At 42.7% G+C, this 14,660-nt stretch overlaps 1 protein-coding gene across 7 annotated transcripts in view; it reads right to left on the bottom strand.

Moving 5' to 3' along the window:
* LOC149322955 (voltage-dependent L-type calcium channel subunit alpha-1D-like) overlaps positions 1-14,660 on the bottom strand; it is an 87,637-nt gene that overhangs the window by 26,142 nt on the left and 46,835 nt on the right. For 6 of the 7 annotated variants that reach the window (XM_089485334.1, XM_089485338.1, XM_089485326.1 and 3 more), the window contains 9 exons: positions 13,787-13,922; positions 11,832-11,961; positions 11,610-11,669; positions 9,944-10,050; positions 9,680-9,767; positions 9,372-9,479; positions 4,880-4,932; positions 2,388-2,534; positions 1,231-1,432 (listed from right to left, as the gene is read on the bottom strand). In XM_089485334.1, the coding sequence (XP_089341460.1) occupies positions 1,231-1,432; positions 2,388-2,534; positions 4,880-4,932; positions 9,372-9,479; positions 9,680-9,767; positions 9,944-10,050; positions 11,610-11,669; positions 11,832-11,961; positions 13,787-13,922 (1,031 nt within the window). The remainder of the gene's footprint in view (positions 1-1,230; positions 1,433-2,387; positions 2,535-4,879; positions 4,933-9,371; positions 9,480-9,679; positions 9,768-9,943; positions 10,051-11,609; positions 11,670-11,831; positions 11,962-13,786; positions 13,923-14,660) is intronic. The other variant, XM_089485350.1, reaches the window with a different exon arrangement.

Here is a 14,660-nt window from a genome sequence, read left to right as displayed (position 1 = left end):
TTTTCAGGAATGACATGCGGATATCAGTGGATGTGGATGTCTAGATCTTAGGGGTGCTGCAGCCCTTTCCATTTCAATGACACTTCTTCCAACCTAGTCCCTCCTCTAGCACAACAACCATCACCTAAACTACTGGACTGCCTGCAACCCCTCTTTCTTCATCCTCACTGCTTCAAGATGTCTTGGAAAACTCCCTAAACCTAAACCTTAGCCCTAGAAGTTTCCAAATGTGGTCCCTGTGCAGGTGTGAAAGCCATTTGTGCAAAGGCACAAAGAACATGAAGAAGAAACAGGTGCCACTGGTCTACCAAATGGTAATACAGGAACCACTTGATGATGAATATCTGCCGGCAGGTTAGAACCTTCTTAATCAGGCAGGCTTTTCAAAACAGAAGGTTCTTGTTGTATCATTTTAAGTGTTTTAATTTTTTTATCTTTTTAACTGTATTTTTATTCTTTTAATAAGTAATCTATTTTAATATTGTAACAATTTAATTCGGTTTTAATGTATCACTTTTCTATGTTTTAATTGTATTGTTTTTTAATATTGTGAAGCCACTCTGAGTTCCAGTTCTGGGAAAAGAATGGGATACAAATGATGATAATAATAATAATGGTGATGATGATGATGATGTTGGGAAGGATTTGTAGCAGTACAGGACTAAAGTCACAACCAAGTTACTAGTTTTGCCATCCTATGGGCAACAGACACCAACATCTTACACTACATCTGGTGACTCTGAGAAAAATATTTTCATCATTGGTTCAACTGTTGGAGATACTCCTTCCTGTATATTGTTAGGACGTAGATATGACTGAGAGTGGGGTTTTTTTTGTTGTTGTTGTTACTGGATGATTAGAGACAAGTGGCATGCATTCCAGTTGTATTTGGGAGAGAAGTAAAAAACATAATGCCAACAGTTCTGTATTATGGACCAACTAATTTGTGCCCTCCTGGGAAAAAAAAAAATTGGCCATCCTTTTCAAAGGTATGAGGATCTGTGGAACAGTCACCACATTTTTCTCAATATTGGGGACAAGACAGAGAGGGAAATATAATTTGGTTCTTACTGAAGCCATTCAGATGAATTGCAGAGAGGCACATTACTTGAGTGTTGAATTTAATGAGTTAATTTGGGAGCAAATTATTGTTCCTCTGGGAAAGGGGAAACACACAGAAACAAATTATCTTCCCCAATACAGGGCAAGAAGGGTAAGTGGGAAAGATACCTGGTTCTTGTCCAGTTCACAATTCTTGTATTCCTGTTCTCCCTGAGCCCGGAAGGTGATGATGACAAAGCCCACAAAGATGTTCATCATGAAGAAGGCAATGATAATGATGTAGATGATGAAGAAGATGGAGATCTCCACACGGTAGTTGTAGATGGGCCCTTGGTTTTCAGCATTGGCATCAATGGCCTTGTACAGGAGCCTGGCATGGGCATGGTGGCAAAAAGAAGGCCAGTTATGGAGAAAGTACAGTGGAAGGGTGGAGTAGACAAACAGACAGACTTTACATAGTCAAAATGTGACCTCCCATTTCACTGAAAGGTGGTTCAGAAATATTTTAATTAATAAATAACTTCCAAGTACTGAATGTTGAGGCTGAGAATAAGAGAATACTCTATCAGTAAGCCTTCCCAAGGCATCTGCCAGCCAGTGCTTTTCCAAATGTGGAGCTATGGGACTATTGTGTGTGTATGTTGCGGGGGGGGGGGGGGGGGGCAGAACTGCCAGGAGCCTGAGCAATGAAGAAGCCTATTGACCCAAAAGCCATCTTGGTCTTCATTTGGTGTAGGGGACTGGTCAGGTCAAAGACAGCACTCACTATTTCAGTCTAGCAATTTGTGAATGTGCATCCGCCAGAATTCCTTGCAAAAGTGCAGGGAGTTCAGAATGTTTTCTCCATTTATGGGAATCTTAGATACAAACTTGCAACCAGGCTACCGTATGTATCCATTCTAAGCCTGGGGCTTTGATTCTAGCCCTAGTTATCTGAAGGATTTCCCAAAACCTGGAACATTGAAACTGATGATATTAGCTAAGCAACCAAAATGTGGGTAGTGACACCAAAAATGTGGCTAAAGGTGTAAAGTAGATACAGAGGGAATGAGGGAGTGGATTCATTTTTTAGTCTTTAATAATCTCTCCCTCCCTCCCTCCCTCCCTCCCTTTCTCTCATACACATCTCTCTCTTCATAGCAGAAAAAGACAGAAATAAATCCCACACAACATAGCACCTAAGTTCTGTCACACTTACAAAGACAAATGTGTACAAAGCATAGGGTGGAAGAGGATGAAATAGGAATGCAGGAATGGTGAGCACTTTTCAAGCATGTCACAAACCAATGCACAGACTACACACAGTTCCCACTATAGCAACTCACGCTGGCCAGCCCTCAAATGTGGAAACAGTGAAGAGGGCCATCATGCCTGACAGCACATTGTCAAAGTTGAAGTCACTGTTGAGCCAGAGGCGGTCACGGACCATTGGGTGAGCCACATCTCCATCCTTGTACACAATGAATGTGCCCCTGAAATTGTGACAGGAGGGTGGGGAGAGGAGAATGGACAGAAAAAGATGCAGGTACGGGTTACAGTTGGGCTTAAAGCAGAATTCAGGAAGGTATGTCCAGTCCTAGGATGTTTTTCAAGCATGTTAGTCCTAGAAGCTAAACCTGATACAAATCTGATACAATTATTGCCTGCAGAACACACAATAGTAAAGATTAGAAAGCTGGGCCAAAGCTAACAAAATGAAATTCAACACAGAGAAAAGCAAGGTACTGTACTTAGGGCAGAAAAATAAAATGCACAGATATAGGATGGGGGACACCTGGCTGAATGAAACTACAGGTGAAAGGGATCTAGGAGTCCAAGTAGGCCACAAGTTGAACATGACTCCACAATGCGATGCAGCAGCTAAAAAGGCCAATGCAATTTTAGGCTGCATCAATAAAAGTATAGTGTCTAGATCAAGGGAAGTAATAGTGTCACTCTATTCTGCTCTGGTCAGGCCCCACCTGGAATATTGTGTCCAGTTCTGGGCACCACAATTCAAAAAGGACAATGAGAAACTGGAGCGTATCAAAAGGAGGGTGACTAAAATGGTGAAGGGTCTGAAAACCATGCCCTATGAGGAACAACTTAGGGAGCTGGGGATGTTTAGCCTGGAGAAGAGAAGGTTAAAAGGTGATAGATAGCTCTGTTTAAATATTTGAAGGGACGTCATATTGAGGAGGGAGCAAGATTGTTTTCTGCTGCTCCAGAGACTAGGACCCGGAGCAATGGATTCAAACTACAGGAAAAGAGATTCCACCTCAACATTAGGAGGAAGTTCCTGACAGTAAGGGCTCTTAGTCAGTGGAACAAACTCCCCCTGAGTGTAGTGGAGTCTCCTTCCTTGGAAGTCTTTAAATAGAGTCTGGATAGCCATCTGTCGGAGATGCTTTGAGAGTTCCTGCATGGCAGGGAGTAGGACTGGATGGCCCTTGTGGTCTCTTCCAACTCTATGATTCTATGGGCCTGAACAGACAGGCCAAAATAAAGCTGCTTTGGGTCACTTTGTAGGTAGGCTGTTTAAATGACACTTGCATCTTAAGAGACCAGAAGGTGTGCCAAAGCTGCACTCCAGTCCGTAGGGCTGGAGCGTGGCTTTGGCATGGCTTCTGGCCTCTTAGGACTCATGCAGCATTTAAACAGCATACATCCAAAGTGACCCGAAGCAGCTTTATTTTGGCCTGTCTGTTCAGGCCCTATGATTCTATAAAAATCCAGTTTTTAGCCCCACAAAAGTATAGACCTACTACTTCTTTCCAAGCCGGAAAGCTCCCAGCTTTGAAAAGCAGCGTCCGAAACGCATCTGGGACCTGGGATACAACCTGCCTAGCGGAATCAGCAGCAAATTACGTGCGATAATTCCTGCCTGCATCCTCCATCCCAGCTTCATCCCACTGGGGTGCAGCTGGGGTTTTTGTCCATGAGATAAGTTCCTAGGTAGGACTAATAATTTGATTTGAACTAGTGACTTTAACTACAAAGCTACTCTTGTAACCTTCCTTTCTGCTTCTCAGGCCTCCCCCAAACTGTCACCTTGGTGCCAAATTATTCTTACATTAGAGAGACACATTAGGACAATATTCTGTCCTTCTTTGAAGTGAAAATTAGTCATAAGAGGCTGCAGGTTTAAGGAGAGGGATAGTAAAGGGAAGGGCTGCTTAACTCGTTCCTCTTTTACCCTTTAGCTATTCAAAATCACCCTCTGGAAGCTGTTTCGCCCCCTGCAGAGGAAAAGCAGCTTGGGATGAGACAGATGAGCCAAAAGATAGCAGCCACAGGCAGAGAAAGGGGCAAACAGTACTATCTGTTCCCGGCCTACTCATGATTGCAAATGACTGCTTTTCAGAACACAAATATAATGAAAAAATGAACCAGAACCCCAGGTATCTTTAATGTAATGGCTTCTTTGGGTGTCTGCTTCTAGTTTATGCCATGAACGATACATAATAACCTCCTGATCATGATTTGGTACTAATTCAGATTCTAGCCTCTAACTCTGGTTCTTGTACAACTGTACGTATGAATCAATCACATTACTGCTAATAAAATGATGATATGTGCTGTATTTTGCCATTCTTGTTTCATTGGAATCTGTACTAAAATGGAAAGCAATACAGCAATAGAGTGGGAAACAATAATGTCGGCAACAGCTTCAAGAATGGAATTGTACTAATTGATCTTTACCAAACTGATTTATTCATTATCTTGGCTGGCTTTCTCAACACTAAGACAACAACACAGAGTCTTGATATATGGTAGTTAGCTAGACACTCTTCTCTGCTCATAGCTGTACCCTTGGCAAGGCAAGGTTGGTACCTACTTGCACTCACTAGGGGTGTGCTTGGCCTCATCCGTGCAGCTGTAGAATTTGCCCTGGAGACAAAAGCAAAAGGAGACTGAAGAGTAGGCAGCAATGGAACAGGAGGTATTGTCTTCTGGGGAAAACTTCTATCCCGTTACCCTAGTACACAATGATACAATATCGCTGCTGACATTTAACAAAGACACTTCATAAGCCAGTGCACCCTAGGAAGAGGCATACCAGTCTTTCCAGCAGACCAAGGAACCATCTTTACCAATGCTATGTTGTGGCACACACTTTTATTTTTTATTCATATGTAGAACTAGATGCTATGCTTGACATGTGGCTGCCACTTAAAATGGCAACCCTGGTTGGGGCTGTTCTTCTTTTACCTGAAAAGTTTAAAGCATATTACATCTGCCATGACATCATCTTGTCATACATTTCCTCACATGATGTCACTGAGCTTCGGTTAACACAGGAGCAAGGAAAGAATATGCAAAAAGACTAAATTTAAGAGGGACAGGGAAACCAGAGCCCCATGTCAAATGCTACTTGTGTCTTGCATATTTTACATTATCATTGTGTTACCCCCAGTGGGGAGAAGGACCATTTGCCTGTTGTCAGACATGATTATTTGAAGAACCACAGTGATAGATAAGCAACCTTTTCTTCATAATGATGGCCTTTATGCATCACACATATGGGTGAATGAACAACAAGCTTACCTGCAGAAAGTGGATAGCAATAGTGGCTTCATTTACTGTATATACTCATGTATGAGTCTAGAAATTTAGGTCAAGAAATTGACCCCAAAAACTTTGGTTGACTTATCCAGGGGTCAATGTAAGTACTGTTTCTTAACTCTTATTTAAAAGAAGGACTGGTGAAAAGCAAGAGTATAATATGTGAAACACTGACCCCCTCTACTCTCTCATCCATCCAGTCTTAAGAGTAAGCACAGGGTTATGTCTCCTGGAAATTTATAAGCTCTTTGACATTGCTTTGCTTCATCCTTTAGATCCTTTGCTATACACCCCTAAATTTCACCCTTGACTTGTCCACGGGGCATAGTAAAATCCATAATTTTGGCCCCAAAACTTGCCCTCGACTTATACATGAGGTTGACTTATAGTCGAGTATATATGGTATATACCACTTCATATTGCTTAAGTAGTCCCTAAGGAGTTTACAAGTGTAAACTAGTGGATGGGCACATATAGCTAAAATGGTAGATCAAAAATACTGCTCACTCAAATGTTGTACTAATCTTTTCTTAGCCATCCAGGCAAGCATGAAAATATATATAATACAGCATGGCAAGGAAAGGTGAAAGGTTGTGCCAAGGCAGTAGATCCAGAGACCTCCAGCATAAGTAGCCCTCATGAGAACACTGTGGATGAGGTGATAGCTCTATTAAAAGGGGCTCTAAATGTGTCCAGCAAAGGAGTACAGGTCTAAATGTGTCCAGCAGAGGAGTACAGAAACCAAATTAATCAGCAGAAATAGGTGACTTCTCAAACAGCAACTTCCAGAAGGATGCTGTCTTGCTGGCACAGAATATGAGACCACCCTGAACATTAAGTGTGTGTGAAGGGAGTGCTCAAGCCATGAGAAGGCTGATGGGAAAATGCTGGGAGAACAATGTCTCGAGTGCCATGAAATGAAGACACAGACTTGGGAAGAAAGGTGAAGTCTAGCTCAGACACCATACCATGACATTTTGAGAATGTCAACCCTAAGGGTGCAAAGTTCACTAGCTCTTCAGGCTGATGTAGTTGCAACCAGAAACACCAACTTGTGTGATAGGAACTACAAGAGGTTCAAACAGTTTTAGAATAAACCGAGGCCATACAATGGATAGGCTCCAGTTTGGAGTCAAGTCTTAGAATAGTATGACATTTCTTTTGCAATCCCCAAAAGCATTCCTTACCAATAGTTAGAAGAACACCCAAAAAACCTGTTATCTTGTGAACAAAAAGGCAGAAATGGCCACCAGATAGACATGATTGAAGAAAATGCAAACCCATTCTGAGAAGAGGATAGCAGGAAGGATAACAGGAAGAAGGATCTACATTGTGCTTGGTACAATACCCAAAGTAATTAGACCACTTAATAACAGGATTTTCCAATCAGAAGACTTGAAGGTTAAATTGGGACCTCAAAGGTCCCAAGGATGAGGTCTTGAATGGAAAGACATGCCATGGCATCAGAGAGCAGATGCCCAAAAGGTATACTTTTTCCCTCAGTGAGAGAGCACTTCTAGATAAAAAGGCAACAAAGGCATCACTGGGAACCGATGATTCCACTGTGCTATGATCATTATGTAGTTCTTCCTTCTCACAGTGTATTTTGGAGAATATCTTGAACAGGAGAGGGTGACAGGGGAATATGTGAAGATACTCCTAAGTGGTGGTGAATGCATCCCTCAGTGGCATCAGGTTGAGCCCTGCTTTGCTGCAGAAGAGGAAATAATATTGATGACTCTCTAAAGAGGAGAACAAATCTAAATCTTGGGTTCCCTACCTACATAAGAACTGAAGGCATGGACTGAACTTCTACTTGCAGGACTAGTATCTGACACAGTTCAAGATGTTCATCAACACATCTCTTGCCTTTGAGGAGGCTTATCTTTAAGCATTCCTGAATACAAAGGAAATCTATTTCACAGATGTAAGCATTCCTATGGGGCCTTTCTTCTAGGGAAGAAAAATTTAAAGCATGACCAATCAATAGGCTTGGAGGAATTGGTCCTAGGTCCTCTCACTGTCTTCATAGCTGTCTACTTAAGTCTAAATCAGATAAGGATTGGGTTGCCCCAATGTTGCTTTTTTTAATGAGGTTCTTCTGAAACAAAAGAAGAGAGGAAGGTTGGATTCATTAAAATTGCATCACTGATAATGATGAGGACCTAGCCATCTAAAGAGCTGGGAAGAGAAAAAGAAGTTTGACGAGAAGCAGAGCCAGCGCACTTCCAGGCTGCGGGGGAAATGTTTGCCAGGGGGCAGCTGGTAGCACGGTACAATACCACACAGTTCTTGATGGAAGACCATGACCAAGAAGAACCCGAATTGAAGACTAGCCTGTGCCCCAAGAGAGCTGCCACTAAGTGCATGATTTGCATTCAGTGGCATAGTAGTCAAGTCATTCGTGAAGATGACTATGGAATGTGGTCCTCCTCTGCTCCTACTTCTTAGGTTCCTCCAAGTTTGAGCAGATATCTCTTAGTCTTCCCCTTCTTAGAAGCAGTGAGCATGACTGACCTTCTGGGCACCGGTAGAGGCAACAGATCTGAAGATGGAAGTCATCAGTAAAGCACTGTATCTATTCACTCAAACCAAAGACACTGATATCAAGCTCCATGGTACAAACTGATGGATACATGAGGTCTGTGTTGGGCAAGGAGTGCCCCAGGTGCCTCAGAGTCCTAAACAAAGAGTAAAGTGGCCAGAGCCAATGCTGTACAAACGCTTGAACACTGCTGGAGAGTAAATTTAGAATCTGAAGCAAAATCAGCTGCTTGTCTGAAGCATCTTTCCGTAAAAATTAGTGCTAAACCTTAAAGACTAGATCCCCTGGGCCTGCTTTGTAGAGCTTTGGCAATAGTGACAGGGGCTGATCCCACAAGCCTTCTCAGAGCCCAAGAAGCCCTCCCTGTGCCCATCAGTGTGTGAGGCTATTGAAGGAGTACATTTCTTCCTTAGCTAATACATTTCTCCTCCCAAAAAACTTGGAAGTCCTTAAGATCATAAACCAGAAGGCAAAATCCTTGTACCAAAAGGGATGAATGAAGAGAAAACAAATACACAAAAGCCTAGATAGAACAATAAGAATAAAAAGGGCAGTGAAGCAAAAGTTAGTCAAGTCTAACAAAAGTGAAGAGAACACTTCTCCAATCTGCAGTTGAAAAGTGAGAGAAAATGTGTATTCTTGAGCATATGCAATGCAGTGGGATGACAGGCCTCCTGCTCTGTTCTGAGAAAGTCAAGAGTAGGCAAAGGGCAGCTTTCCAGGATCTTGTTGGAATTCCAACCCCCATTAACCCAAGCCAGAATAGCCAATGATAAGGAATGATGGGAATTGTAGTCCCACAATCTCTGTAGGGCCTCTCTTTTCCCACTCCTGTCATGGGGTGGAATCCATATGTGTGTTGCACAGAAATAACAATAAAGAGCAAGTCCTACAGTGGAGACCATTTGACAGGAAGTGTTTTCAAATGCTTATATAACAACTATGACTAGTTTACCACTGATTTTTTTTTTTTACTACTATGCCTTTGTATGTGTACTTCTTTTACCTCTCTTGAACATGCATTTTTCTTTGTGATGACTTATGGTTGAAACAAACAAATCAATTGGCTGGTATCTACAGTGAGGCCTAGGATATGTTGCTAGGAAACACTGACAGTGCTTGTCCCAGAGAATACGTGCACTCTGTACACACACACACACACACACACACTGTATACCAACTTAATCTGAACCACCCCATAGAAATATTCAGACTTTACCTTAAACAGCTGGACACCGATGCAAGCAAACATGAACTGTAGCAGGGTGGTGACTATCATGATGTTGCCGATGGTACGGATAGCCACAAACACACATTGTACCACATGCTGTTGAGAAAGAAGGCACATGGGATGTGAGATGGCCAGCAGGGAATTATCCCAGCCCTCCATAGTGCTATATGGGAGGAGAGATAGAAGCAAGGCGGGAAAAGGCCCCAGTCCCTATAGCCACATGCTGTGGGCAGGAAGAGTCAGACCGCCTTCCAGCTTCACATCTTCAATGTCTGCCCTTCAAATGAATCTCTCACCTTGAGTCCCTTAGCCCGGTTGATGGCTCGGAGAGGACGAAGCACTCTCAACACTCGCAAGATCTTCACTACAGAGATGGCACTGGAACTGAGGTGGAAACAGGAAGGGAGATGTCAGAGGTGCTGGATAAAAAACCAACTTCCTTTTCTGTTATTTCAGACAGGTAATAACTTAACCTTGCCTGGACTGAACTAGTGTAATTTATTTCCTCTCCTTCTTTTAGGGCCTACCTCAGCTACTTTGCCCATTCCCGTCAGACTTACTGGATGCCAAAGGAGATGAGTGAGACACTGACAACCAGGAGGTCGAGAAGGTTGAACCAGTTTCGGCAGAATGAGCCCTTGTGCAGGAAGCCACCATAAGCAGTCATCTGAGGACAGAAATGTGCTAAGTGCCCCATTCAAAAGACCATGCTCCACTCCTCCCTCAAAGTTATGACTCAGTACCAGGTGCATGAACTACTTTTTTCCACTCAGTTGCTCCACAATAACCAAATGGTTCTGCTCCCTGCCTGCCAATCTTAGTTATATTTGAGAGGCATGATGGTAACAAGGCTGAATGTATGAGTCCTGCAAAGCTAGACAGACAGATAAGATAGGGATATAGATAAAGAAGGACCAAAAGACAGACAGACAGATAATACAGGGATAAAGAGAGAGAGAGAGAGAGAGAGAGAGAGAGAGAGAGTGTATACCACAATTACATGGAGAAAATCCACATGATTGGCACCAGGTGCAAAACTCAGCTTCCTAACTATGTGTTTTCTTCTCTTTTAAGCATATGCTTTCACAGTTTTAATCCTCAGTTTGCCAAGATGCGTGTCTCTGTGTGTGGACAATACCTATGCATTCTAAGAAACTGAACAAGATTCCCAGTGATCAGATCAAGGCTTTTGTATCTGGTCTAAATCCCTATCCTTCTCCATTGCTTAGAAAATCAGAATAAGTCATGGAAAACAAGAAAATAAGTCAAAACACACAAGTCTTGTTAATGTGTATGATGCAAAATAATAATAATAATAATAATAATAATAATAATAATAATAATAATAATGTAGCAGAAATAAGTTTTTGTTACAGGGCAAAATTTTAATTTGTAGGCAATAGAGTACTGACAGCTCTGTTTTGATCTTGTCCTATAATGCTCGTACTTTCATCAAACTCATTTAGATGACAGGCATTGCACTACCACTGTTGTGGTCTATACCAGTGATAGGCTGCCTTTTAACCTTCAGCTCACTCTTGTGCATTGAAAACAACAACAACAAGAACGCACCTTCAACACCTCTTAACAGTTAGTGCACATCTATTCCATCTTGTATTACCCCACAGTGTATGACTCATGCTTAAGAACATAAAGAGGCACTGATCAGCCAAGGTCTACCTAGTGCAGCACTCATCATAACAAGAACTGCAACCACCCAGAGCTCACAGTGAAGCTGGATGGAAATAACTAGCAGAATGTACTCCCACTATTGTTCTATACAACACTGCTTAGCAATATTGGAACTAAATTTGTGTTAAAAAATAATGCTAACTAGCATGGTATAGCAGTTTGAGTGCTGGACTAGGGCTCCAGAAGAACAGTGTTTCAATCCCTACTCAGTCATGGAGACCTGTGGAGTAGCCTTGGATGCAAATCATGCTCAGACTCAGAGGAAGGTGGCAACAAACTCTCTCTGAACAAATCTTGCCAAGAAAGCCTTATGAAAGGGTCTCCCTAAATCAGACTAGATTTGATGCCACATGGCAGCAACAATTAACCCAGCATTTTCCAGAATTATGACAGCAGTGGCAGGCAAGAGCAGCTGGTTGTTTGGTCCCAATCTGTACACTTGGCCTTTGGAACAAATGTCTCCAGGTGGGGCAATTCCATACATTGCTTTCCCTCTCAATCCCTCTCATCCTCCACTCTACTTAGTTTGGGTACCTTGAGCAGAATCTCAACAGTGAAGATAGACGTGAAGGCATAGTCCAAGTAACCCAGAATCTGAGTAACAGGAGGGGGGAAAAGGGAAAGAGGGAGACAGAAAAAGAAAAAGTAAGGAGGGGAAAGAACAGAGAGCAAGGAAAGAGAAACAGAGAGAGAAGATGAGAGCAAGATGCTTCTGTCTCCTCCTCCTTTCTTCCATTTAAACAGGATGTGGCTTACATTATTGCGAAAAGAGTGTGCCCGGATAGGGTCCTCGGCTGCTAGAGATATGCTGCTGAGGATGATGAAGACGAGGATGAGATTGGTGAAGATGTGGTGATGGATCAGCTTGTGGCACCCAACACGGAGCCTAGTGGAGGAAGGAAAAGTAGCCATCTCAATGAGCCAGTAACACAAGGTGAGATTATAAAGGTTTAGACCCACAGGAACTGGGGAGGGAAGATTGAGGCAGGAAGCAGAAAGGTAATCTTGGCAGATTATAGGTGGATCTTGGTCAAGGAGTGGCAGAGTTCAGGGGCAAGGTTTTGGGGACAGCCTGAGTAGACTGGACTGGAGGAGATGAGCTAATAGCCAAACTTCCAAAGGCAATGAGAGAATAGACTACCCCTCTGACACTAGTCCCTTCCTTTCAGATTTTACTTCTTCTCCTAGAAGATGAGAAAACAGCAAAAAACTCCTAAATGGCTTGGGCCCAGGGTATCTAGAGGACCGCCTCTCTCCATACAATCCGCCCCGCACACTCAGATCTTCTGGGCAGCAACTTCTAAGAGTTCCAGAGGCTAGGCTGACATCTACTTCGAGGAGGGCCTTTACCATCTTGGCCCCGAACCTCTGGAACTCGCTGCCCGCCGAGCTCCGCTCTGCCGCCTCCTTAGCCCAGTTCAGGAAGGGGTTAAAAACCTTATTATTCGAACAGGCCTACCCCTGACTTTTAGCCCCTGACCGCCTCCTGACCTCTTCCTCTATGTCATCATGGCCACTGGCATGAGTGTTTTTAAATTCTTTTTCTGTGTAATTGTTGGTTTTAGTGGAATGTTTTTATTGTATTTTGATATATGTTGTTAACCGCCCTGATGTATGAAGGGCGGTATATAAATAAACTTTTTATTATTATTATTATTTATTATTTATTATTTAATTAAACTACTTCATGTACCAGCAAGTTTAAATCTAAATGAGACAGTAAACTGACTAAGCCTGCCCAAGCAGAACTAGTCATTGTGCTACTATTTGCTCCTTACTTCTCCGACAGAATGAATCTTAGTATGAGATAACTATGGAACCAGGACCTCAGACAAATTCAGATTATAGTTTTATACTGATTAGACTTTTTCTTTCCTGAAAGAACTTTAGCAGAAATTCATGGGGTTGCCATAAGTTGACAGGTCACCTGAAGGCACATAAACACACATAGATGCAAGCCTGCATCTCAGATACCATGGGACCAACTAAGGATGTTGGTAGTGGGTTTGTGGCTGCACCTTGCTTTTCTTCACTATCAGGGCAATGTTCAAGCTGAAGAAACTATAAGTCTGAGATTTGGTCTGTTGCAGCATCCCACTTCACCCAGATAAAAGCCAAAGAGGGTTACTGCGGTTCATCAGCCCAGCCAGACCATCTGATCTGGTGACCCAACAGGAACCTTGTATCACTGTTGCTTCAGGCTTGGCCCCTTACTGTGATCACTCACCATGGGAAGAGCTGTGCAGAGTGCTTTATCTTGCCACCTACCCTCCAGGCTTTTTAAGAGCTTTGTTGTTCTGGAAGGTGATGTCTGTCTGACCTGACTACACCTCTGCTGTCTCTGACATTTGCTTTCTGTTTTCAAAACTTGTCTCAAAGAACACAGTAACAGCAACCTGTATCTCTGGCACTTTCAACTGACCACTTCAAATCCTAACCCCAAAGGGGTAGAAAAGATCTAAAAGAGATTAGAGTTGGAGGAGTGCTGGAAGAATCTTTGGACTAAGACTCCCAAAATTCTCCAGCCACATGTTTGGTGGACTCTGGACGATTCTAGAATTGGGAGATTCTTAAGTCTGTAGTCAAAATAAGTAATTTTTTCCAGTTCGGAAAGAGAGCAATTCTTGGCCTCATTCTTCAAGTCTTGCATAATTATAGTCAAACCAAGATTACATTTCATTTAAGGAGAAAAACATCCTTTCTGTACTTACGGGTTTGTCTTGCTCAAACAGAAGAAGGAGCTTCCATCGGGAATGGGCATCACCTTCTCCTTGGGGGTTTCCTCCAGTTTATCAAGGTGGGACTCTGCCAGGCTTTGCTGGTCTCCTTCCTCTTCCTCTTCCTCACCTGAAAGCAAGTTTAATCAGTCAAATTATATTTTCATTATACAGTCCCAGTAAATGTGTATGACATATTACACAGTAACAACAAAAAACACATGTCCTGCCCCAGGAGAGTTTGCAAGTTAAAATTCAACAGAGAAGACAGCAACGAACAGGCCAGAAGGGGAAGAATATATGTTTGGTTTAGGAATGCATACTTAGGTTAGTTCCTATAAATGGAAGAGGACCAAGGGGGGGGGGGAAGCTGAGATTTGAAGGGAAGCACAGGGAGACAGCTTCATTTAGGTATTCAGGGATGAAATCCCAGGCATAAGATGCAGAAGGAAGAATGTGAAGAATCATCTGAGATTTATGGAGATCCATAATGATCTAAAGTCCAAGCAGATTTCTTGTCACTGACAGACAGGGTTCATCTGAGTTATGAAGACCAAGAATGGAATGAAGAAACCAAAACTAAGGTCAGGCCCACAAAAAACAACATCTTGAGACTGAGCACCCACTCCAGACCAGATAGAACCTACAGAAGCTACTGCTCTTGAGCTGCCTCATCTAAAATTCAGGTTGTTGTTGTTGGTGGTGTGTCTTCCAGTTATTTCCAACTTATGGTGACCCTAAGGGGTTTCTTGGCAAGATTTGTTTGAAGGTGGTTTGCCTTTGCCTTCTTATGAAGCTGAGAGAATGTTAAATGCCCAGACTAACCCAGTGGGTTTCCATGGCAGAGCAGTGATTTGAACCCTGGTAT

Source organism: Sceloporus occidentalis, unplaced genomic scaffold, assembly GCF_023333645.1.
Source record: "Sceloporus occidentalis isolate IW3139 unplaced genomic scaffold, rSceOcc1.0.p SCAF_1, whole genome shotgun sequence".
NCBI lineage: Eukaryota > Metazoa > Chordata > Lepidosauria > Squamata > Phrynosomatidae > Sceloporus > Sceloporus occidentalis.
Note: the sequence above shows the minus strand (reverse complement) of the source record. Positions and strands in the feature narration are given on the sequence as shown.